We start from the raw sequence: 25,713 nt of genomic DNA on the forward strand, positions 1-25,713 counted from the left end.
AATCTCAATTCATTCTGAAGGCACTGAAGCAGCTTTTCTGAGGGCTGTCATCGTCACAGAAGGAGCACAATGACTTATTGAAGTTTCAGATTTTGCTTGTTTGGAGCTACTGGAGACTGGAACCAATTCCTCATCCTCCTTTCTGCCCCAGAGTTGGATGAAAATATCAGAGCTTTCCCTTTTCTGATGGTTGTCAAACATACCCTTCCATCACGTTCCTTGTTTTCCAGAAAGCAAAACTGAATCTCGAGAGGTAACTATTCATCTCAGGGTCACCTGACAAGCTAGGAAGAGAGCTTGGATGAGTACACCCAAGTTTCTTCCCCTTAGAGCCTACAGAAGACCTCCAAGCCTCACGCTCTTCAGTGTCCACATCCCACTTGCCTACATTTCTTCTTAGTCAGATGATGTCTGGAAAACATCATGGGAAACTGGCGATGACTTCCAATGGTCAGAGACTCTTGAATACCATCAGCACCCAGAAGTCTTCCCATCCTTCTCTGAAACCCCAGGGCCCACATCTTTGCACCCAGTGATGTTAGTAGGGGCCCTGGAATCAGACTCTGATTTGACTTTTGTGCTTCTTGCTAGTTGACTGACTTAAGTGCCAACTGTGGGTATTGAGTGGAGTTCTTCCATCAGAATGCTCATTTGGGGAAGACTTTTCTAAACGTTTTTTCGCTTGGCCACCTTGTGTGTAGCGTTTTGGGGCTCAAGGTTTCCTGATTGGGCTGCTCACACAAAGAGCCTTACCACAGCTTTCCTTTCCCTGAGCTATTCGTAGTAAAGTCCTGGCAATTTGTTTATGTGTTCAGCGAATAACACCTAATAAAATAATGAGTGGATGGTGTTTGGCTTTCAGGAATTTGGGTCCCTTGCTAGTTTTCTTGCCAGGCTACCCTGTGCAACTTTGTTCCTAAACTTTAGGGTTGGAAGATGCCACCTAATCCATTTTCCCCTGAAAATTGAGTCTGCTCAAACCGAGAGATTATTTTCTGAAGCTCCCAAGTCCCAAGTATATCATATTTATTTTCTGACTTTGATCTTCATTTTTTACAGTTAATAAAATGTTTCCCACCCTTTGTCAACCTCTATTGGTAGTCACAGGCTAATCGGGCTGATGACTCATGATGTAATTGAGGCTTCTTTTTTAACATGAGAGTGCTGTGTTCCAAGTGCCTTCAAAGTGACCCTGAGCTGGATCAGACAACATGGGGTCATTAAGCCTTCCTTTTTCAAGCCACGAGGTAGTTTTTTGTTTTGAAGATTTCTTTAAACGGAATGTCTTTGTCCGTGGAATGCTATGCATTTAAGATTGTTGTTCATGTAATACCTTTAAAACCATTGAGTCAGGGGCCCAGAGACAGATGAGTAAGATACAAGGGTGAACAAGAGACAGAGGCACACAAAAATAACCATTAAGAAGGGACCTAAGTGTTTTAGTGCTCTTTGTATCCCATCACACAGGAACCCAAAGTAATTTTCTCAGCCTTAACCCAACCCCTGCAAGATAGTGTTTGAGCAAGTAAGGGGTGGACCGTATTACCATGTGTATGTATGTCTCTGAGCAATTTCTGGGGGTGAACTCAAATTATGCTTAGGTATTTTCTCTACCAAATCAAGAATGTTGGATTTTTGAACATTTTTTTCTTTATGCCATGTAATTATAGAGCATTTCTACCCACTTTGTGTGTGTTCTAAATATAAACTTGTGAGACAGATGTCGTCATCCCCATTTTGCCAATAAGACTTAGAGAAAGAAACTCATTTGAAGTCACATTGCCATATTATGTGGCAGCCTGGATGGGGAAGGGAGCTCGGATGAGAATGGATTGGTGTACACGCATAGCTGAATCCATTTGCTGTCTACCTGAAATGATCAGAACATTGCTAATTGGCTATATGCCAAGATAAAATAAAAGGTAAAAGAATAAATAAAGATTTAAAAAGAAATCAACCACATTGCTAATAAGGGCCAGAACCTTGGTCTTCAATCCATGTCCTCAAGTCATTCCTTCAAGAAAACTTTTTTCCAGGTTACCTTCCTTCAAATGGGAGACTTCAGTGGTCCAGGGGAGTCTTTTTGTTTCCCCAAATAGCAAATAGTTAAATGTTGAAATAGTTTTCCCCTCGGAAACTTCATTGTTGTGTTGCCACCTTCAGATAATAGAAATCCAAGTTCATTAATTTCTTGTCTAAGGTAACACAGTGGTAGTGGTGGTGGTGGGGAACATGAAATTGAGGAGCAATCAAATTATTCAAAAATATGACTGTTCTGCCGTAAACGTGGGACCTTCCCTTGGCCTATTTCTCCTTCTGTACACACGGGAATAACAAACCACCTCAAAGGAGAGTCTGTCATCTAAAGGAAGTGCCAGCACCTTGGCTCACAGTCATCACCAAGGCTCCCTTCCTGTTTTCAGACTGAGCTCCCTTTGGTTCACACTGAGCTCTTCTATCTGACCACCCACTCCTTCCTTAAATGGGCTGTTTGTGCTGAATTTACTTACTCACAATCTCTTAAACACACCTTCTACCTTGCCACCTTCATTGTTTCAAAATCTTTTGGTCTCGCCACACAGCACATGGAATCTTAGTTCCCTCACCAGGGATCAAACCCACGTCCCCTGCGTTAGAAGTGTGACGTCTTAACCACTGGACTGCCGGGGAAGCCCCTCCACCTTCGTGTATTTGTGCACACTGTCCTGTTTCTCTGAAAAGCCCTCCTGTCATCAGTGTCCCTTTATACATACTCTCAGAGAAGTTCTGTTCATCTTTCCAGGTTTAGATCACATACCACTCCTCCTCATAGCCTTTTTTGATGCTCACCCGTTCTGCCATGATTTTCTAAAGAGGAAATTTACTACTAATAATTTTAGTATATTCATCTAATGCAACAAGAACTGGTAAACATACTCTGTAGTTTGTTTGGGAAGCCACGTGTTACTCTGTGAAAGAGTCACAGGACACTAGCTAAATATTGTCAACCGACTATCCCATCCCCTTCCAGCATATGGATTTGGATTTGTAATTCCCTCTAGATAAGATTTTGCCATCCCTCCTAATTTTATTAATCCATTCTAAACTGACAGATGTTGCAGCGAGCCTTGAGCTCTTGGGGATTCTTATTTCATTTCTGATTAAAAGATGAGTTTCCTTCTTAAACCCAAGGGTCTAAGTATACAGTGCCCTTCTCTCCTAAACAGCTTATTTGAATGTCAGAAGTAACCTTGTTATTCTCTGTTGGATACTGAAGAAGCTTTCTAGTAGCTGAGCCACTTCTAAAATGTTTCTTTCTAGCAGGCAGATGAATGGTATGGATTAGCAGTAGTACCTGGTACTTTGTAGTTGCTTAGTTAATAGTTCTTTACCACTAACAGTGAAGAACCTGTCTGCCAATGCAGGAGACATAAGGGACACAGGTTTGATCCCTGGGTCAGGAAGACCCCCCCAGAGAAGGGAATGTCTACCCACTCCAGTATTCTTGCCTAAAGAATCCCATGGACAGAGGAGCCTGGCAGGCTACAGTTCTTGGGGTCGCACAGAATCAGACATGACTAAAACGACTTAGCACACAGTTAATAGTAGTACGATCTTTATTTTTAATTTACTTTGGAAAAGGCCGAGGGCAGTAAGCAGAACTTAAGGACTAATCTGTGTTGATCTCTGTTCTCGCGGGCGCGTGGAATTTGAGAACACTAGAATTCAGCCCGATAAGAACCCAGAGTCACGGTTGGTGTTCCAGTATGCTTTGTGCTTTGTTCTGACGGGAGTCCGGCTGACTTTAAGGGCACAGCGGTCATCAGTTCCTGTCCATGGGGACTGAGGACATCGGTTCGTCTGTTCAACTCTGGAGAAGTCGAGGGTGGCCTAACTTGTGGTCCGTTCTTAGGTTCCTGGCTACTGTGTGAACTGCTACCCCAGAAGGCAAGTGGGTCAGCATAAGAATTTTAATGAAGCCATTTACGTTTCTCCCCATGGGAGCTGGTTCTCTTGTTTATTTCCCTTTCATCAGCCTACCAGCAAGAAGAAGCTCATGTTCTTTCCCAGGGCATCAGCCCTGGGGTGGGCAGCTGTCCATTACTGGCCTGGGACAATCATATTGGAGATCTCCCTGACACCAGACACTTGCTATCACTTCTGCTCTGATCCTTCACGTGCTCTTAGGGCCACCTGAGGTCATCTTTTTCCTTAGGAGGTATCACTCAGTGGCATCTTTACTGTAGATAACTGTGAATTTGCCATCTATCACTTCAGATTGGCAATAGGTAACATTTATTGAACTGCATGACTTAAGTACTGGGCAGGTTGCTTAACCTTGAATGTCATGAGTCCACCCAGCCTTTAAGGAAGGTATTATTACACCCATTTTACAGATAGGTATTGGTGACATTAAGTAACTCAGCCAAGTTACTAAGTGCTGAAGCCAACATAACTTCAAAGCCCTGTTTTTCCACTCTGTTTACAAAAAGCTCAAAATAAAAGGCCCCTGAAACTGAAATCACTGTAACATTTCACACTAACGTTACCAGTAGTTCCCAGGACCTTAAGGCTTGAATGTGTAGAGGCACTAGACAACTGACAACAGTAGATGCCCACCATTTTCTAAGAAAATCCAGAGAAGCCCAAGTACATTAGACACATTCGAATTGAAAAGCTTAAGTGAAAAATTCATTTTAAGGTCATCCGTTTATACTGACACAAGGTCTATGGAAAATGAGGGAGCCAACATCATGTTTCTGAAATATGCAATTTTACAATGGGAACGTGTTATAAAACGCCCTGCCACTGTTGTTTGCCTTGGGATTTAGAGTAAGAGACATGAAGGCTGACAACTCTCTTCCTGTTGTAGGTCAGAGCTTCAAGGAACTCTGTAATCTTCCCACCAGCTTTCCTCTCTCCTGGAACTCACGGGTAAAATTAGATGCTGGCTGGACTTCAGTAGCTGAGTTTGAAAGCTTTCAGAGGCCCCAGTCAGACAACTGTAGCAGATTGCTTTCTCACAGGACCATTCTGAGAGATGCTTTGTACAGACTAACATAGTTCGGTAAACTGATGAGCGTCTGACAATTCTTCCATAAGACACCATTAATAATAATGCCCACAGGAGCAGGGGAATAATTATCTCTGTGTGGTTAATCTCCTTGGAAACAGGATAAGGCTTTATCTTTCTTTTATCAATATGCTGCATTTGCCTCTTGATGTTGCTTTACTATATGTATACTGTTAAAGTTCAAAAAAACAAAACAAAAAAAACCCTCTATTTGAGGATTTAGATACCCTCAAGTTGGAATTCTTTGAGTATACACATTCTAATTGACTCTAGAAGGCGAACATGGTGAACAGGGTGTGGGAAGAAATCAGAGAATGAGAGCACCCCCAAACCAGCATCACACACATTTGTCTAATTGGACACATTTTTTGCCTGGAAGTCATATGAGGAGGCTGAGGTGCCCCCGTTCAGAATATAAACAGCCAGAGACTAAAACCAGACTGAAAAGGGCCAACCCATTAGGGAAGTCCCTCCCTGGGGAGCGGGCGGATAGGGGAAGGAGGTTAGATGGCAGTTATTAAACCCGGAATCAAAAATATGTTCAGAGAGGCTGCTGCATGGGAAAAAATCCTCCATCCTGGACTCAGCTGGGCAGGAGACAGTGAAGGAGAAGGAGTCCTGCTTATTCTCCTGCTGCACGATGCTACCCCTGACCCTTTATAAGTCAGCCTTGCTTGATTACTCCTTTTAATTCAAGACTCAAAACAGCTTGTAAAGTGTTTTTTTTTTTTATCATTCCTTTCCAGATTGTGTGGGCCACACTGTAGCATGCGTTTTCCTTTTGTCCACATCTGTTTTCCAACCTCATTACTCTTCTGTTATTACATTCATTAAAAGAGAGAGAGCATGCTGTTTATTTCTGTTTATTTCTTTTCTGCCTGTTTTCCCCCCAGTTTCAAAAGCTAACATGGTAAAAATCATGCGATGTTTGATGTGATCATCTCTACAGTTTCTGGAATCTGAACTGATGGTGGCTTATGCAGGAATTGGTTGAACCTTGTTTTGTAAATAAGTTATACCCTAGCCAAGGCTCACAATTCATGTAAGGCTATTTCATTGTAGACTGTGGTTATCGAGGCTTGTCATTTCTTTATTAGAATGTTACATCATATGCTCTGAGGCACATGGTAGTCACATGACTCTCTTGGCTAATGTGACTCCTCTAATTTGTATACAGTTACTTATACAAATGGAAGCTGGGAGGCATAGCTTTAGAATTTATGGTGGTTTTACTCAGTGAGGAGAGAGCAAAGAGAAATGAGACAAGGATGCCCATTAATACCATTTCTATTCAGCATTATTTGGAAGTACTAGCCAATGCTATAAAGTAAGCACAGGCCTTAAGAAATGTAAGATTTGGAAGGAAGGAGAGATAACTGGCCTTATTTGAAGATGATATGATATGCTACATAGACAATCCAGGAGAATCAACAAACTATTAGAACTAATAAAAGAGTTCAGCAAGGATGCTGGACACAGAAATTGATGGTGTTGCTACAGGCCAACAATAACCAATTAGAGAAATGACCCTTTTTGCAAATGCAAAGAGGCACAAAGAAGCTAGGAATAATTCTTAGGAAAGATATGTAGAATATTTACAGAAAATCTGTAAAAGTAAATTGAAGGGATTAAGAACGTCCCTGGTGACCCAGTGGTTAAGATTTCACCTTTCAGTGCAAGGGGGGCAGGTTCGATTCCTGGTCAGGGAGCCAAGATCCCACATGCCTCAAGGTCATAAAAACCAAAACATAAAACAGAAGCACCACTGTAAGAAATTCCGTAAAGACTTTAAAAATGGTCCACATCAAAAAGATCTTAAAAAATAATTGAAGAGAAGGAAGAAGACCTAGATAAATGAGTACATGTTCATGGATAAGATGACTCAGAATATTAAAGGTGTTCATTATCCTCAAATTAATTGAGAAATGAAATTTTAACCAAAATTATAATAAATTTTAAGTCAGTCAAATGATCAAGGAACCAATGGCACACACCAAAGAGTTTGCTGAAGAGAGGCATTAATGGGCTTATTTACAGAAGTCCAGACAAAGCTATAGGAACAGCCAGTGGTAATTGTGACCCCCTGGCAACAAAGCCAATGAGGGAAGATACCCTGACCTGTTTTCCCTCTTGCTTTTCCTTCTCCTCTCATTGACTTTCAGTGGCTGAGTCCAGGATGAAGGGACCCAGTTGATGCTGTTTTTCTGGAGGACAGCCTCATGGGAATGGAGCAAGGTGAAAAGTAGAAAAGGGAATCTGAAGAAACAATCAGAATATCCAGCACAGATTTCTTTCCATAAAAATTTTTAAGGTGATCTTGAACTTCATGTGGAAAACCAAAGGGTTGAAATTCTGAAAGAACAAGTTTGGAGACCAACAGAGCTATTATGATTTTCATTAGAGTCTCAATTTCTGTCCTACCAGATATTAAAATATATTTATAAACTGTAATAATTAAGGCAGAATGGTATCGTTACAGAAGCAAATAGTAGAACAGAATCCATATGTGTGGCAACTTGAAATATAGAGATACCATACAAATCAGTGCTGTAGGATGGACTATTTATTGGTCAATAAATTATGCCAGGAAAAATGGTTATCCATATAGGAAAAATTTAGTACGTCATGTTTGGATAGCACAAGTTAAAAACTGATCACAAGTGTTGGCAAGGATGTTGAAACTCATACACTGATGCTGGAAGTATGAATTGATATAATCATTCTAGAAGGTATAATTAGACTACATGATATGTAGTAAAGTTGCATAGATTCTAGAATCAGACTACTTCCAGACTGCTTCCCTTTCATTGTAAATAGAGATAATAACAGAATCCTTATAAGGTTATCATGAAAATTAAATGACTTAGTATATATAAACCACTTAGAATAATGTTTGGCACAAAATAAGCACTGTTTAAGTATCAGTTATTATCATTATCATTTCTAAGATCCTGCTGTTCCATTCTTAAGTATGTAGTCCAGGGGAAGTTCTGACTTATGTAAAAGAAGACTCACATAATAATGTTCATTGCAGATGAGCAAAAGAATGGATTTTTTAAGAAATCATGGTATGTTCATTATATAGAGTAAAAATGAATGAACTGAAGCTACATAGATATGTCTTAAAAAGCATGTTGAGGAGGGACTTCCCTGGTGGTCCAGTGGTTAAGACTGTCTGCTTCCAATGCAGGGCGCATGGGTTTGATCCCTGTTGGGGAAATAATATCCCGCATGCACATGCCACACGGTTCAGTCAAAAACACAAAACATGTTGAGGAAAAAAACAGATTGCAGAGGAGTAAGAATAGTGTGATACTGGGCTAGAAAGAGACAAGGGGTTGGGATAAGATACACAGAGATTTCATCTCTATCTGTAATGTTTTATATCTTTAAAAACATTTTTAAAACTCTGAATCAAAAAGGAAGAGAAGACTGTACGGTAAGTTATTGTCAGGTTTTAAAAATACAAAAGGGCTTGTGCAAAATCCCATGGACAGAGGACCCTGAGGCTACAGTCCACAGGGTTACAGAGTCAGACACAACTGAAGCAACTTAATTAGCACAGGAGAGCACAGTGGAATATGGTAGAAAGAAATCACCTGTAGAAGGATCTAGTCTTTAGCGGCAGACAGCCCAGGATTCCATTCCACTTTTTTTTTTTTTAATTGGCTGTAAAACCTCAGAGAGCTACTTAACATTAGTTATCTCACTAGGTTATTTTGAGGACTAAATGAGATACTGCATATAACTTAGCATAGGGCCTGATACATAATATTCAATAATCTATTCTTTTCCCTCTTGTACAAGGAAGAAAAATGTCCAATCAATATTTTCCTTGGAAAATATTCTAGACCAAATTTCTGCTTCCGTGGGCCTGGTTTCTATAATCTTTTCTTGGCTTCAGTTCATGTTGACTTTAAGTAAGGATTGCCAAGACATACCCAAACTTAGCGAAACAAGCTCATTTGATAAAGAAATGAACTTCAGGATCTCATTGCATAAAATCATCATTCTTTTTTTTTTTTCCATCAAGTGTTCTATTTCCCAGTGTTTGGGTATGCACTGCTGTCTTGGGCTTTGTGTAAAAAAGAGCAAATGACTATGTTCCTTCCCTTTATCCTAAAAAATATTTAACTATATTTTTGTAATAAGTACTTGTGAACTTATACCTTCTCTTGCTAACCGAACTGGAGAATAGTTATTCCCTCCCAACCCATAAAAGATAAGTGTCTTTCTTGTGAAAACCAGTATGGATACTAAGCTGTTTCCCTTCCTCATCTCTAATGAATTGCTGTTTGATTATTGTTTTTATAAAGATACGAAATTTGTATGAAAGTCCATGTAGTCACGGTCAGCTTCTACATGGGGGAAATTTGTCCTTACTGTCATTAAAATGTCTCTGGTTAGGCAGACCCTTTTTGACCATTAATAAGCAATTTGATGTTTTTCATATGAATACTTCTATAGCAACCAAGATAGCAAATTAGGGATTATGGTTTGGAGTTAGACCTCATTTTTACTCTAGTGTTTGAGGAGTTTAATATGAAATTCAGTGCTAAAAATAGAAGCAGTGCAATAGGCAGAGGAAACTGATGATTTTAAAAAGAGAGAGAGACAAACAGAAAGAGACAGACCTTAGCCCTTTGGGTGGACAAAGAAAATGACTGGTGTGTGAATTTTTAAAGGCGATCTTTCTTGCAGGCTTCTCACAGGAAAACTTGCTGTGAGCAAAGCCATTTAAGGAATGACTTAGGAAAGGAGAGTTAGTTTCCAAAGGAAAGTGTGAGAAGCGCCTTGAGCTTGAATGATTTAACAACTAAACTAAGACCTGTATCTGAGAAGCTCTATCTAAGGCTGGAGAGAGGAAACAAGAGGCCTAGGAAAATTTGCCTGTCCGGCGTCCCCAGGGTTTACTAACGTGACCTTGCATGTAGATGCAGTTTTCTGAAACTGACAGACTTAGGAAATCTTCTAAAGGATCTAATTGCTGCAACAAGTATGACTCATAATCCTTTGCACCTTCTGTTGTTGTGGAGTCCATCCCATGCTGTGTTAGAAATTTTCTGTCATCTAAGCCTATTTAGTCTATTTTCTCCCACTTTATAAACACCCTTTTTTCCATAGTTGCAAATGTCTCCACCATTATTTGTTTCAATTTGTAAATTGCAGAAAGTCTAGAATAAACAGCATCCTCACACACGCACATCATCCATCGCCGGAGATTAACTATCTCCGGCCAGAGAGTCATTCAAATGGGGACATTCCCTATTTTCTTTATAAAGCCAGAATTCCAAAGTAAGGTTGTTTTCTTGTCTCTTGTCTACTAGGATAGGAAAGTTAGTTTTTAAATTTCTGTAGTGGTTGGTAACTTCAAAGAGAATAAGTAGTGACGCCAAGGCTTTTATTTCTTTGGAAACTTAAAGGAGAGATTGACCAGTCCCTGAAAAACATTAAGGGCCCTAACTGACAGCTACCATAGTAGAAATTATCTTAACCGTTGGTGAGTGAATGAGTGAGCGAGTGAGTGAATAAATGAATGAATGCCATGTTGCCAAAGCATATGATCCCTGGCAGGTAGCCTGCGTTGCCCACAGGCTTACAGTCTGATTCTGAATTCAAAGAGGAAGGAGGCAAGCAGGTGAAACATGGAATTTTCCAGAGCAAAGCTAGGAAGGGAGGACTGCTTGACCTGAAACATGACCACGGGGGTTAGAGACCGCTCTCTTTTGCTTTGATCTCTTCTGTGTCCACAGACCTGTCCGAATAGTTCTGTGTGTATGCTCACAGCTCACTGAAAACCCGACACCCCCTAGCCCCCCCAAAAAACTAGGTCACGTCTCTCTTGAATATTTAATATCATGTCCTACATTTTGTGCCTGGAGAGTAACTGTTGTGATTCACTGGTAGATGTCACTTAGACCGAAGTCACTCACCGAAAAATCACTATCTCCAGTCATCTATGACCTTGTACACCTTTATTTTTTTTCCATCCCTGCCTCTTCTGCATTTATTCATTCATTCATTCAATACTTTTATTAACTAAAGGTTCTCTTGACCACTCAGACACAAAGATGAATGAACCTTGAACTCTGTCCTCGAGGTATAACTCATTCCACATGGGAGGACAGAATTTTATAGTAGTGTCTGTCTGTCCCTCTCCTTTTCTATCCCCACCACCACATTTTAAAGTTGTTGTTTTTTTTTTTTTTTTTTTGCTTTCCCTTTACCTGATATAGATGCTTTGTGTGTGTGTGGTTTAAAAAATATGTAACATTGAATTTGCCATTTTAACATTAAAAAAATGTTTTACCCTTCTCCCAGTTTTATTGAGATATAATTAACATACGGCACTGTATAAGTTTAAGATGTACGGCCTGATTATCTGACTTATATACATCATGAAGTGAGTCCCACAATAAGTTTAGTAAATATCCATCATCTCACATAGACACAAAATAAAAGAAAAATAAAATTTCTTTTTTCCTTGTGATGAGAACTCTTAAGATTTACTCTCCTAACAACTTTCATATTTAACATACAGCAGCATTAATTATGTTTATCATGGGGTACATTATATCCCTAGTATTTATCTTATAACTGGAACTTTACACCTTTTGACCACCTTTATCCAATCCCCCCTCCAATTCAGCTATTTTTAAGTGTATAATACAATAGTGTGTTGACTTTATGCATATTGCTGTACGACAGTTCTAGAAATTTTTCATCTTGCAAAGCCTTAACCGTTTACCCGTTGAGCAGCAGCACCCCATCCCCCTTACTCCCAGCCCCTGGTAATCACATTCTGCTGTTTCTCAGTTTGACTATTTTACACATCTTGTGGAAGTGAAATCATGCAGTATTTATCCTTTAAATGTTTTAAATTTATTTTTTAACAGATACTTTTTAGAGCAGTTTTGTTGTTCAATCTCTAAGTCCAACTCTTTGTGATCCCATGGCCTGTAGCACCCCAGGCTCCTCTGTCCTCCACTATGTCCTGGAGTTTGCTTTAATTTATGTCCATTGAGTCAGTGATGCTGGCTAACCATTTCATTCTCTGCTGCCCACTTCTTTTTTTGCCTTCAGTCTTTCCCAGCATCAGGGTCTTTTCCAGTGAGTCAACTCTTCGCATCCAAGTCAGCCAAAGTATTGGAGTTTCGGCTTCAGCATCAGCCCTTCCAATGAATATTCAGGGTTGATTTCCTTTAGGAAATCAAATTAGGTCTTGTTTTTGCTGACTGTATAGAAAGCTTTTCCATCTTTGGCTGCAAAGAACATAGTCAGTCTGATTTCAGTATTGACTATCTGGTGATGTCCATGTGTAGAGTCATCTCTTGGGTTGTTGGAAAAGGGTGTTTGCTATGACCAGGGTGTTCTCTTGACAAAACTCTGTTAGCCAGTTAGCTTTTGCCCTTCTTCATCTTATACTCCAAAGCCAAACTTGCCTGTTATTCCAGTTATCTCCTGACTTCTTACTTTTGCATTCCAGTCACCTATGATGAAAAGGACATCTTTTTTTGGTGTTAGTTCTAGAAGGTATTGTAGGTCTTCATAGAATTGGTCATCTTGAGCTTCTTCAGCATCAGTGGTTGGGGCATAGACTTGGAATGCTTTGATGTTGAATGGTTTGCCTTGGAAATGAACTGAGATCATTCTGTTGTTTTTGAGATTGCACCCAATCTAAAAAATTGTACTGCATTTCAAGCTCTTTTGTTGACTGTGGGCACTACTTCATTTCTTCTAAGGGATTCTTGCCCACAGTACTAGATATAATAATGGTCATCTGAATTAAAATGGGTTGCCGTTTCCTTCTCCAGTGGACCAGGTTTTGTCAGAACTCTTCACTGTGGTCTGTCTGTCTTGGGTGACCCTGCACAGCGTGGCTCTCACTTCACTGAGTTACACAAGCCCCTTCATCACGACAAGGCTGTGATCCGTGAAGGGGTTTCTACACAATCATAGTGAGCAGATGGAAAATGAAACTAAGAAGCCATTCCATTTATAATAGCATCAAAAGATTAAAATATTTAGGAATAAATATAACAAAAGTATAAACTTTATACTCTGAAAAATACAAGGTACTAAAATAAATTACAGAAGATCTAAATAAATGGAAAGACATTTTATGTTATTGATTGGAAGACAATATCTTTAAGATGACAGTACTCCCCAAATTGATCTGTGTATTCAACTAAGTCTCTATAAAAATCCCAACCGATTTTGTAGAAGTCAACAAGCTGGTCCTAAAATTCATGTATATATTTGAGGAATGCAGAATAGTCAAAACAGTTTTGAAAAAAAAAAACAAAAGTTATAGGCATCAACTGCCCAATTTCGGAATTTATTACTATGTTACAGTAATCAAGACAATCTAGTACTGGCATAAAGATAGACATATAGATCAGTGGAATAGAATTGAGAGTCTAGAAATAGACCCTCAATTTATTCTCAATAAGGGTGCAAAGACAATTGGGGAAAGAATAGTCTTTTCAACAAATGGTGATGAAACAGTTAAAAGCCCACATGCAAAAGAATGAAAATTGTACCTCTACCTTATATCATATACAAAACTTAATTCTGAATGGATCAAAGACTTAAATATAAGAGCTAAAGCTATAAAGCTCTGAGAAGACAACATTGGTGTAAATCTCTGTGACCTTGGATTAGGCAATGGTTTGTGCTAACAAACTATGGCACCAAAAGCAGAAACGAACAGTAGATAAGCTGGACATCATCAAAATTAGAAACTTTTATGTTTCAAAGGACAGTATCACAAAGTGAAAAGACAACCCACAGAATAGGAAAAAAATTTTGCAAATCGTATATCTGAAAAGAAACTTTTATCTATACTATATAAATAAGTATTACAACTCAACAAAAAACTTAAAACAGTGGGCAAGGGTCTGAATAGACACATCTCCAAAAAAGATATACTAATGGCCGATAATCATGTGGAAAGATGCTCAACTTTATTAACCATCAGGGAAACATCACTCAAAGCCACAATGAGATACCACATTGCATGCACTAGCAGGGCTATGATCTAAAAGATGTTGATGAGGATGTAGAGGAATTGGACCTGCCTTTGGGAATGTAAAATGGTATTACTGCTTTGGCAGACTCTCTGGCAGGTCCTCCAATTTTTAAATATAGAGTTCCCATATGATCCAACAATTTCACACCTAAGTAAAAGAGAATGAAGTGAAAGATAATGAAGTGAAATAAAAACCTGTACACAAATGTTCGTGGTAACATTAATTTCAAGTAATAATTAATAATCATTAATATTCAAGAAATAGAAACAGCTATCAACTGATTAATGGATATACCCAGAGGACTTGAAAGCAGGGATTCAAACAGATGCTTGTATGCATTATTCACAGTAGCTGAAAGATGTAACAACCTAACCCTGAACAGGTCAATGGATAAACATAATGTAGGATGTCCATACAATGGGATATTATTCAACCATAAAAAGGAATGAAGTTCTTATCCCTTGCTGTGATATAGATGAACCTTGGAAACATTTGTGACTGAAAGAAGCCCGTCACAAAGGACCACAGGCTGTTTCATTCCATTTGTATGAAATGTCCAAAATATGCCAATCTAGAGAGACAGAAAGTAGATTAGTGGTTCCCTGGAACTGGGAGATGAGAAGTTTAGAAGGTGATGGCTAAGAGGTACAGGATTTCTTTTGGAAATAATTAAACTTCTAAAATAAATGGTTATCCATTCTATGACTACACTAAAAGCTGTTGAATTGTATCCTTTAAATGGGTGAAATGTATGATAGGTATATTATATCTCAATAAAGCTGTTGTTTAAAAAAAAAAAAAGGTACAACCCTAGAACTGGCCACTCTTCACAGAATAGCAGTTCTTGCTTATTTCTTCTCTTTTCCTCAATCAGTGATTCCCTTTGTGGGAAGGTTTGTGAGCAGATGGGAAGTTCCATTCCATTCCTTATTGTTTGGATTCTTTTTGAATGACAGCTTTTGCCTAGCCTGTTGAGGCTAAAGGATTTGCTAGGCATTGTTTGTATTTTGCAGATTTTCCCCTGCTGCCTTACTGAGGATATGTTTAGCAAAAATGTGTGTCTAATGTTGATCCTTGGGTCGGGAAGATCCCCTGGAGAAGGAAATGGCAACCCACTCCAGTATTCTTGCCTGGAGAATCCCATGGATGAAGGAGCCTGGTGGGCTACAGTCCACGGGGTTGCAAAGAGTCGGATACGACTGAGCGACTTCACTTCACTTCACTTCAATATTGATGTGAGCCCAATGTCTGTTCACTTGTCCCCATCACTGCCATTGGGATATGTTACAGTCAGTCTTAATCCCTTGGAGGATACTGAGTTATTCAGTCCATCCTGGTATAGACCACAAACCATGTTTAAAATAGCAGGCCAAGCCATTGAGACTCCTTGGTGAGGTGTCTCTGATCCCTCTACTTGAGTTTTAAAAAAAACAGCCCTCCAGGTAACCACAAGCCATGTTGGACTTGGCTGACTCAGGCAGCTGGATGTCTGAGATGGTGTGAGTTTTGCTAAACCGCCTCTGAACTCAACTCTTTCTCCCTCTCCCAGCCTCTGTGTTAATTCTTTGTTTAGCTTTACTGCAGAAACTCTGAGTATTTTTTTAAGTTAAATGCTCATCTCTGGAATAATTCTCTCCCCACTGTCAGCAGAACTCAAGAAATCCTCTATTTCATTGAAGAGTAGACTTGTAAGGCATCTCAGAGTGCTTGGGAGTTCAAACTCCTTATTCCACCCCTGAACACTATAGATGCCCCAAGAAAGGCAGGTTACAGTCTGTGAAAGTCCAGAAGGCTGCTGGATATCACGGGATCCAGGGAGTTGTGTAAGCAGAATAATTACTTTGTAGCTTTTAATTGGCACAACTTGGGCATAGAGGAGGAGTCACTGATTTCTCCTTGGAAGAGAGTGTGAGGTAGTTGACCTGGTAGAAAGAATATGTAATTTGGAATCAGGGAATCTAGGCTGGAGTCACAGATCTTCCACTTAGATTTTTGCATCTGAGCTTCAGTTTACAGACCCATATAACAAAGTCCCTTTCTTGGAATGTGGTTGTAAAGATTTAGTGAAATGATGGATATAAAAGCTTCTTATAACTTGAAAGGAAGAGCATATTCAGATGAAAAAAGGGATTTCCAGAAAGTCTCTCAGCTGTGCCCAACTCTGCGAGCCCATGGACTATAGAGTCCATGGAATTCTCCAGGCCAGAATACTGGAGTGGGTAGCCTTTCCCTTCTCCAGGGGATCTTTCTAACCCAGGGATCAAACCCAGGTCTGTTGTGTTACAGGCGCGTTCTTTACCAGCTGAGCCATAAGGGAGGCCCAAGAATACTGGAGTGGGTAGCCTGTCCATTCTCCAGTGGATCTTCCAGACCCAGAAATTGAACCAGGGTCTCCGGCATTGCAGGCAGATTCTTTACCAACTGAGCTACCAGGGAAGCCCTATTCAGGTGAAAAGATGGGTACTATTTGTGTGTGTGTCTGTGTGTCTGTACCCAGCAAGATGTGGCCCCTCCAAGTACAGTGGGTTAGTGTTAGCATGAGCAGTGCCAGTGCCGAGGGCTCTGCCAGTTCTTCTCACGCATGCCTGCTCATCTGGGCAGCAAAGATGGAGCCATATGGGTATCTCTGGACTTTTAACAGGTCAAAGGCTTTTTCCAGCAAGTCTGAATTCATTGGCCTCCTTTATTCACATGGTATCTCAGCTTTTTGAATAGGTATTATATACCATGCGATTAGAAAAGACACTTAAGTACAAAATGGTGTGTAGTGAAAAGTCTCCTGCCACTGTCTTCTAGCGTCTCCCAGAGGTAACCACTGTTACCAGCTTCTGGTGTGTCAACCCAGGGATATTCTGTGCACGTACAAGCATCCTTTTTTCTTTATGTCAAAGGGACACCCTATGAGGCACCCTCTTTTGTCCTTTGGTTTTATCGTATGTCAATATATCTCAGATACTTTTTCTTTTTTTAGTATTTATTGAATTTCTTTATTCTTTTTAGAGACAGCATAATTTTCCATTGCAATAATTTACCATCATTTACTTAGGACTCCTATTGTTGGATGTATAAATCCTTTTCAACCTTTTTTCATTATAAGCAAGGCTAAAGTAAATATCCTTTTATATTTTTGAGCATTTGTGTAGATATACAATTAGTGTAGATATACAATTAGTTCCTATAAGTAAAATTCCCAAGTCATAGGGCAGGTACATTTGGGGTTTTTTTGTGGGGGGTTGTTTGTTTGTTCTTTCTTTTAAAAAAATGAAATAAAATGGGTATACAGTGTTGTATTACTTTCAGGTGAGTGCATTTGTAATTTTATTTTCTAAATGCCACATTTTCCATCACAGTTGCTATACTATCTTATATTCCCACTAACAGTATGAGAGTGCTTGCTTTTCTATACCTTTTCAAAAAAACATTTTATCATTTTTTTTTAGTTTTGCTTATCAGACAGATTCAATGTAATACTTAACTGTAATTTTAATTTGCACTTCTCTTAGATAGCCATTGAGCATCTTTTCACACATTTACATTCTATATATATATTATTCTTTGTTCATGTTCTTTGCTCATTATTCTGTGGTTTGGGGTTCGGTCTTAATTGTTTTGATTTGGAGAAACTTTCTTCATGCTAAGCAAATTAGCATTTTATGTATGTATTATAAATATTTTCCCATTTTGTCAATATCTTTTAACATATTTGTGGACACTTTTGCCAATTTTAAGCTTTTATGTACTTAAATTTATCAGTAATTTTTAACAGTTTTGGGAGTTTGCATCACACTTAGAATAACTTTCTCCACTTTTCTATTAATTAGAAAATTCTCCTATTTTTTCATGATAAATCTTCACATTCTTCTGTTACTCCCTTTTTGCAAGAAGGTTCCATACTTAATGCTCAAGAAAATTTTCCTAAACAACTGTTTCCATTTAGGCTGTTGTGTCTAGTAGAAAAAACACTGAATTTGGATTCAGAATACTTCATTGACTCACCGTAACATACAGATACCAGTTATCTACTGTGTACCTGTCTCTCAGATTTGTGTAAATATCTAATACAATCAAAATGAGATGAGATATCAGCAAGTACTTTTTAAACTGTAAAGGAATCATTTGGGTTGGTTTCTTAGTGAACACATTCATACATGCTTTTGTTATTTTTCTCCTTAATGGGTCTCAGGTTTGAAATAAAATGTGTCTCTAGGAAAAAGCAAACCTCATAAATCTGAAATTTCTTTTACTACTTCTTTGGGAATATCTTATCAATGTGAAGTCTTTAGTAAGCTTCCTAGTTGGAAGCTGACAAAGGAAGGGCGGACTTTGTCTTTAGTGAGAAGTTTTCCCCAAATGTCCAGACTGGTAACTTCTGAGCGTTGGATGGTTGGGGAAAGTGGACAGGGCATTTGGTTAATATGCAGAGACAGAGAACCCAGTTCATTGAGGTAGTGCCGAATGAGTTCAAAGGCAAGTCTTTGGGGAACTAGAGTTGGTTTACTCTTAGATGTGACTTCCTGTGTCAGCAAGGGAAAATTCCTTTGTTTGACCTGTGAAGGCTCCAAAGACATATTAAAAATGCTTAAGTTACAGAAAGTTGTGTTTGGATTGGTCCCTGTTAATAAAATAGAAGAGCTGGATCAAATGAAAAAGAAGGAAGTCTGTGAACACATGGTGCTGTTGACTAAACCCTTCCCAAAATTGCTATACTTCAGTTTGAGAAGAATTTAACACTATTATTTTGGGTTCTTTTCCTGGTTTAATGAATCGGACAAATTGTGTTATCCCTTTAATCTACCTAAAATGTGAATTTTTAAAACATTTTTATTGAGGTAAGTTTTATATATGTATATTTGACTGTTATTTTTCCCTCTTTAAAGCCACTTGTGACTTCTTATATCTGCATAATACTATGATGTTGTGATGTTTTAACACTAGAAGTTGTGATGGTTATTTCACTTTGCTTTGCTCCTTTATGTGGTGGAAGCAGTTGGGCCACTGGGATGTTCAGCGATGCTGCCCAGTCCCTTCAGAGATTTTATCATTTTATTTGTTTTTTAAGACTAAGGGGACCATCTGTGTTAGAAAAGTACCCACGAATCTAATTGGCTCCTACAATTGATCCACCAAGTTCTTCTTAAGCACCCACTTCATGCCAGGTACTTTCTATTTATTTCACTCTCCTTGTCTGTCCGTATTTGGCAGGAGGCAGAGCTGACAAAGGAATGGCCAAGTGAATTTAGAGCGGGATGTGTACCAAAATGAGATTTAAAAAAATAAGTTGATTTTCTGGTGAGAACTTGAGAACTACAGTTCAGGTTAGAATTTGAACTCCCTCACCTGGGCAGCTTTCATCGTATTTGGTGTTATGAGTTGACCTTGCTGCCTCGGGGCTCCTTGGAATCGCCGATGAAGTCCACAGCCGCATTTCTTTTCTCGCTGCATTTCTTTTTTGTTTTCTCCAGCTGAGCTTTGGAGGATGCTGTTTAGGCTTCAACTCTACTAACTTTTTAAAAAATTTAACTAATTTATTTTAATTGGAGGCTAATTACTTTACAATATTATAGTGGTTTTTGCCATACATTGACATGAATCAGCCATGGGTCTACATGTGTTCCCCATCCTGAACCCCCCTCCCACCTTCTCCCCATACCATCCCTCAGGGTCGTCCCAGTGCACCAGCCCTGAGCGCCCTTTTCAACCTGCCTGGGCATTGATTTGTTCCCGTAAGGCCGGGTAGATGGCTATAAACACGGAGAGGAGGAACCCTCAGATGAGCTGTCAGGGCATCTGCTGGGAGAGCCCCCTTGCCCCTGGTCATCGTAAAGCGAGTGGATTTGCCCACGCAGGACAGGGCACAGCACAGTGAGCTCAGAAAGGGCGGCAGACGTTCCCCCAGCACCTGCTTGTAGAATGGATGGGTGAGCGATGTTCCCAAGGAGTTGTCACCAGGGCCCTCTCGGGGTCATCTCATCTGTGGGCTTCTGGAAGCCTTGTTGCCATAAATACTTGTCCTCAGTCTCTACTCAGACAAAGCTGCTCTCTCATGACCTCGGAACCTTTTCTGCACCCTGGTGACTCAGCCAGCTACCCCGAATCTGCCTCCACCAGCAGATTGAGCCAGAGAAAAGAAAAAAGTATCACCTAAGCGTTGAACTGAGGTCCTTTGCTTTCCCATCCTCCTGGGTCATGGTTTGTCCTATTACAGTGCAGAAACAGAAGAGACACTATTACGCTGTTTGGTGCCTGGCAAGCTAGGTGCTAACACGTGTGTGTTAAAAGAGAGGACCCAGTTACTTAGTCTGGCCCAGAGGAACCCCCAGGTCTGAATACTTGTCTTTGTTTTCTGCTGATTTCCAACAGGTGTCAGTTACACTTTCTGGCCCTAAAGTGCGGGACTGTGTGTTTGGTTCAGTTTTCCCATAGGCTCTAGACTAGACTGGGGGATTGACTCAGTGAAAATGTTTACTTCTCTAATTAAGCAGAATTAAGCTCTGGACTCAAAACTGTGGTGGGCTGTGCTCGGCATAATTGAGATGCATGGGCTTTGTATAAATAATGTCTCTCTAATTGGCTTTGATTAAGTGCAAATTAGGATCACACTTCACTCCACTGTGATTTACATTCCTAAGCCCTTTTACTCACTGAAGTAGTGTGGGTGGCCGATAAGGCTATTTATCCAGGGTGCCCAGAGTGCTGAGGCTGGGGATCTGCAGTTTCCAAGGTAAAGAGCCTGCAGCGCCTGCCCCGCCCAGTTCTACTGTTTTTCCTCCCCATTTCCGGTCCCAGCTTTGGGCAAACTGACTTAATTCTCTGAATTCTAAAGCTCCACCACTTAATTTTTCATTTTCAAGACTTGAGGAGCTTGTCTTAAAAAAAAAAAGTCAAATGACTATTGGAGATTGCCTTCTGGAATCTCAGACCTAAAACCAGCGCCTGGTGGTAGCTGTCAGAATATTGTGACACCTTGGTTAGTCGTTGACCAGGAATGTTTCATAAAAGAAAACACCTGGTGGGAATTGTCTCCAAAGAGTTCCCAGTGTGTGGATGTGAGTCAACAGATGGCTTACAAAGCAGCTTAACCCTGCACACATCTTCCTCTTGGATTGCTTTTTTTTTTTTTTTAATTATGAAAGTATGATAACACCTTCTCCTGGATCCCTTTGCCATAGTCAAAGGGAAGGTCTTTGCCATTTTTCCTTGGTGAGCCTGGATGGGGCATGTGACACATTCCTTCTTGGTCATAGATCCTCTGAATCTACATTTGAAAGTCATCACAGGAGATGGAGCAATAGTCTCTGGGGTTTGGCATGATGTTGGCTCCTACTGCAGGGTGGGTGAAGTCTAGCAGGTACACAAGAAGTCTCTGGTGAGAGCCAGCCTGGCGAATGGGCCACCAGAGAACTGCCAGGTGTTTTTGACCCTGTCAGCCAATGACAGTTGGGCCTAGAAAGGGTTTCTCACGTTAGCATGCTGCTACTTGATTCGGGACCAAAAAATAACACAGCAAAATAGGGACTTTCAGACTAAGCGCTGACAGTGGGCCAGGGTCTGGAGTGTGCTGCTAAGAAGCGTGATGTGTTAAATGCTCACTTCCCAGCCTGATCAAAGAGTCGCTCAGTGCGACTCCTTGAGCATGTCACCTTCAGAGAAGGTTGGACTGCAAAGATGTTTGGCATCTAAATTCTGTCCTGGGCTCCCATGAGTGAGAAGGCAGCCTTGTAGACAGGCTATCCTCTGGCCCAAACAAAGAAAAGCAGAGAAGGCTTTCTGGATCCTTTAAACTACATTCATTCATTTATTCATCCAGTAAACATTTGTGGGCCACCTACTGAGCCAGACGCTGGAGATGTGGCTAGGAATAAGCTATGGGCTCTACCCCATGAGAGCTCTAGCTAGTTGGGGAGCAGATCTGTACAGAACTAAATTACAACCAAATGTGGTATGTCCCGTGGCAGAAATAAGGAAGCATATGGTGGCGGCTGTCGTGGGGGAAATTATCGGCCATACTGCCTTGGTTCAGAGCAGCTTTGGGCCATGTCCTATTCCAAGAAAATACACTTCTTATTCTTTACACTTGGGTGGGACCAGCACGTGAATTTCCAAAGGGGGGGAAAAAAAACAGTAATAAGAACAACTACTATAAGGAAAGCTGAGTGCTAAAGATTTGATGCTTTTGAACTGCGGTGTTGGAGAAGACTCTTGAGAGTCCCTTGGACTGCAAGGAGATCCAACCAGTCCATCCTAAAGTAAATCATTCCTGAATATTCATTGGAAGGACTGATGCTGAAACTCCAATACTTTGGCCACCTGATGAGATGAAGTGACTCATTGGAGAAGACCCTGATGCTAGGAAGTATTGAAGGCAAGAGGAGAAGGGGACGACAGAGGATGAGATGGTTGGATGGCATCACTGACTTGATGGACATGAGTTTGAGCAGGCTTCGGAGTTGGTGATGGACAGGGAAGTCTGGCATACTGCAGTCCATGGGGTCGCAAAGAGTAGGACACGACTGAGCAACTGAACTGAAGAACAACTACAATAATTCAGAATATTTTTTTCCAGTATGTGCCATATGCCAGGTAGCATTCTAAAGGCTTTTATTCAATATTTGATTCTGTTGAATCTTCACGGCAATAGATAAATTACTATTCCCATTGTAAGAGGAGTAAACTGAAGTTTAAGAAGAAATCACTCGCCAAAGATAGGAACTAGGACTTGAACTTGGGCCTAAGATCTCTACAGCCCTTCACCCCTTTTCATCAAGGTATCTTGGGCTGCGAGTCTGGAGCTTTGACCTCCAGTCCTGACTCTGCCCCACTGGCTTCGAGCTCTTGATCAAGTTGCTTCCAGTTGCTGCCTCAGTTCCCTCTCTAGCCTCACTATCAAGGGAGATGCTCAACGAGCTTCTTCTTTTTTTTTTTTTTAATTAACTAATTTGTTTGGCTGTGCCGGGTCTTAGTTACAACATGTGAGATCACATTCCCTGACTAGGGATCGACCTCTGCATTGGGAGTTCGGAGTCTTAGCCCCTGGACCACTCGGGAAGTCCCCCAAGCAGCCTCTTGAATCACAGGAAATTTACATGATCTCTGGCTGGCGAACAAGGAAGGTCTCTTGGACCTTGCCGTCACTCCTGTCAGTGGTGACTTTTGTGTCCTTGCCTTACCATCTGCCAGCCCTCAAGTAAGGGATATTGATCTTTGTCAGTTGTCTTGACCTGGGTACTTGATTCTAGAAAGCCTCTTAAAGTAGGGCTCTGTCTCTTTCTTTGTCAGGAGTGGCCCAGGCAGCAGGGACCCAAGATTATGTAGTGTAAGAGCTTTGTCCCAGGGCCGTCTCCACTGTAGACTGTCCTGGCTTTAGATCAGCCTGGGCTTTCTACTTCAGATCTCCTGTCTGGCCTTGTTGACAAGTGCAAGGAGGGGGAGGAGAGTTGGGGGGAGAATGCATACATGCATATGTATGGCTGAGTCCCTTTGCTATGCCCCTGAAAGTATCACAGCATTGTCAACCTGCTATACTCCGATACAAAATAAGAAGTTTAAAGAGAAAAGTTTAAAAGTCAAGAAAAGACCTTGACTTGGGTAAGTTCTCCTATATAGCTGAACTTCTTTGAGTGGCAGAGACAAGGAACCAAGCCTGAGGCAACCACAGACTGTGGTCTCCCAGAGGAGGAGCAAGCTGCAAAAGACCTTGCATGTTCTCTAGCCGTAGACCCTGTGTGTTTTCTGTGATTCAGGAAGCTGCTTGAGGGACTGCTTGGTTGGTCCAGTGGCTAAGACCCTGTGCTCCCAATGTAGGGGCCACAGGTTCGAACCCTAGTCAAGAAGCTAGTCTCCCTTCCTTTGCACCCCTTCGTCCACTTGTTGGAACAACTCATTTCAGGTTCTTCACGTTGTCTCTCTCCTTATAATCATACTCTGGAACTTTGACCTTGAGTTCTGTTTCCAGGTACTAAGTGTCACACAGGAGAGGATGCCGCCATAACAGCCGGCTCACAAAGAATGCTGGGATTGGGGTGCGGACATGAACCCCCAAATTCTCATTCACTCCTGAAAAGGAGCTCCTCTTCCAACCTTTTCCAGACATCTTCAGGGGAACCCAGTTTGGTTTTTAAGCTTCTTTTCTTGCCTTGGCTTATATTGTCTTAGTATCAGACATCAGTGTTTACCTACATGGGCATTACTGTGATATGAAACCACTCCATCCTCTGAAAGAAAAAAAGAAAAAAAAAAGGCTTTAATGCATGTATGCATGTGCTGGCAGCTGGCAGCTAAAGGGTTAAAAGTTTTAGCAGGCAGCCTGGCCAGCAGGAGTTACTGGTGTGGAGTAAGAGGGACGCCAGGCTGTCTCTAAACTTTTTGGCCCTCCCCAAGCTCAGAGATGAAGGAAGAGCCTCTATAAATCACTGGAGATTAGAGACCCTGTTCTTGCCGACTCTCTGGGGTTGCACTGCTTAATGTCAAAGCCTCACGTATTTCTTTAACAGCACTCCTTTTCTTTATTAAATCCACTTTGAAATAAAAAAAAAAAAAATGATGATCTTTCCAGTAAGGGGGAGAAGGCTAAAAGGATTTAGAAAGTATCTGCTATGTTACATTACAGAGACTAATAACTGTTTAGGGAGTAAGTAACATTTTTGCACCATCTTAAGCCATAAAAATAAAAAGATGTATAAAGGTCTGTTCCTTAAAAACCAATTTGTTTGAGCATTCATTTTGCCCCGTGTCCTTGCCTTTGGGTTCCTTCTAAGTTGGGAGTACAGAACCTGGGAAACAGAGGCATGTGTGCTCACAACCCAAAGGTCTGGGAACGCACTCTTGACGGAATTGTTCAGAAAAGAGGGTATTTCGGGGGGTGTGTGTGTGTGTGTGTGTGTGTGTGTGTGTGTGTGTGTGTGTGTGTGTGTGTGTGAAGGGAGCATGGGAGGGAATGGTGGAAAACAGTTCTACTTTTATACTTAAAAGAAAAAATGCAAACGTTGACTGCGTTCCATTGGAGGCTGAAACTAAGCTTATCTCCTTCATCTGACTTTAATGAAGACATATTTTAAGCAGCTGCACTCAAGTCAAATGTCATATTTTGGCTCAAAACTTCCACCTTCTGAGTGGGAGGTTTTTCTCAAAACTAAAGAGTTGGTAGTAATTATAAACTAATTGGGGGAGCTCTAGGCAAAAGCCCGATTGTCACAAAACTTATCTTAAAAACTAATTTATATACGTGAAGTAAGAGGCTATGAGTTGGTAGTCATTAAAGTTGGTGATGAATATTTAGGGTTCATTATACCAATTTCTCTACTTATATATTTTTAAAAATTTTATAGTGACAAAAAATCAATTTAAATAAAATACTTAGCACTCAGTGTAGAGAGAAAAGAATGCTAACCAGAGTGAGCTAAAAGGTTAAGTCACCAGTTTCGACATTTTTATGTATACTTTCAGAGAGATTTTAAGATAAAGAGAAGCTACACAGAGAATTTGGGCGCCTCTAATTTGTTTACTATTACCATTTACTATTACCATTAGGGCTTGAAGCGTCTTTCTGTTATTTTCGTCTCTAGTCAAATGGTCATTACTTAAATAGAAATTATTTCGGGTAGGTAGGATTTCCTCACTAAATGCCCAACC

At 40.5% G+C, this 25,713-nt stretch overlaps 2 protein-coding genes across 7 annotated transcripts in view; one reads left to right on the top strand and one right to left on the bottom strand.

Moving 5' to 3' along the window:
• The window catches only part of LOC136149409 (dynein light chain 1, cytoplasmic-like), a 76,097-nt gene extending 56,570 nt beyond the window's left edge, over positions 1-19,527 (bottom strand). The window contains exon 1 of the mRNA XM_065909650.1: positions 19,423-19,527. Coding sequence (XP_065765722.1) covers positions 19,423-19,527 — 105 coding nt within the window. The remainder of the gene's footprint in view (positions 1-19,422) is intronic.
• The window catches only part of BCAS3 (BCAS3 microtubule associated cell migration factor), a 576,922-nt gene that overhangs the window by 454,496 nt on the left and 96,713 nt on the right, over positions 1-25,713 (top strand). The window lies entirely within an intron of this gene.

This window comes from Muntiacus reevesi, chromosome 18 (genome assembly GCF_963930625.1).
Source record: "Muntiacus reevesi chromosome 18, mMunRee1.1, whole genome shotgun sequence".
In the NCBI taxonomy this organism is placed as follows: domain Eukaryota; kingdom Metazoa; phylum Chordata; class Mammalia; order Artiodactyla; family Cervidae; genus Muntiacus; species Muntiacus reevesi.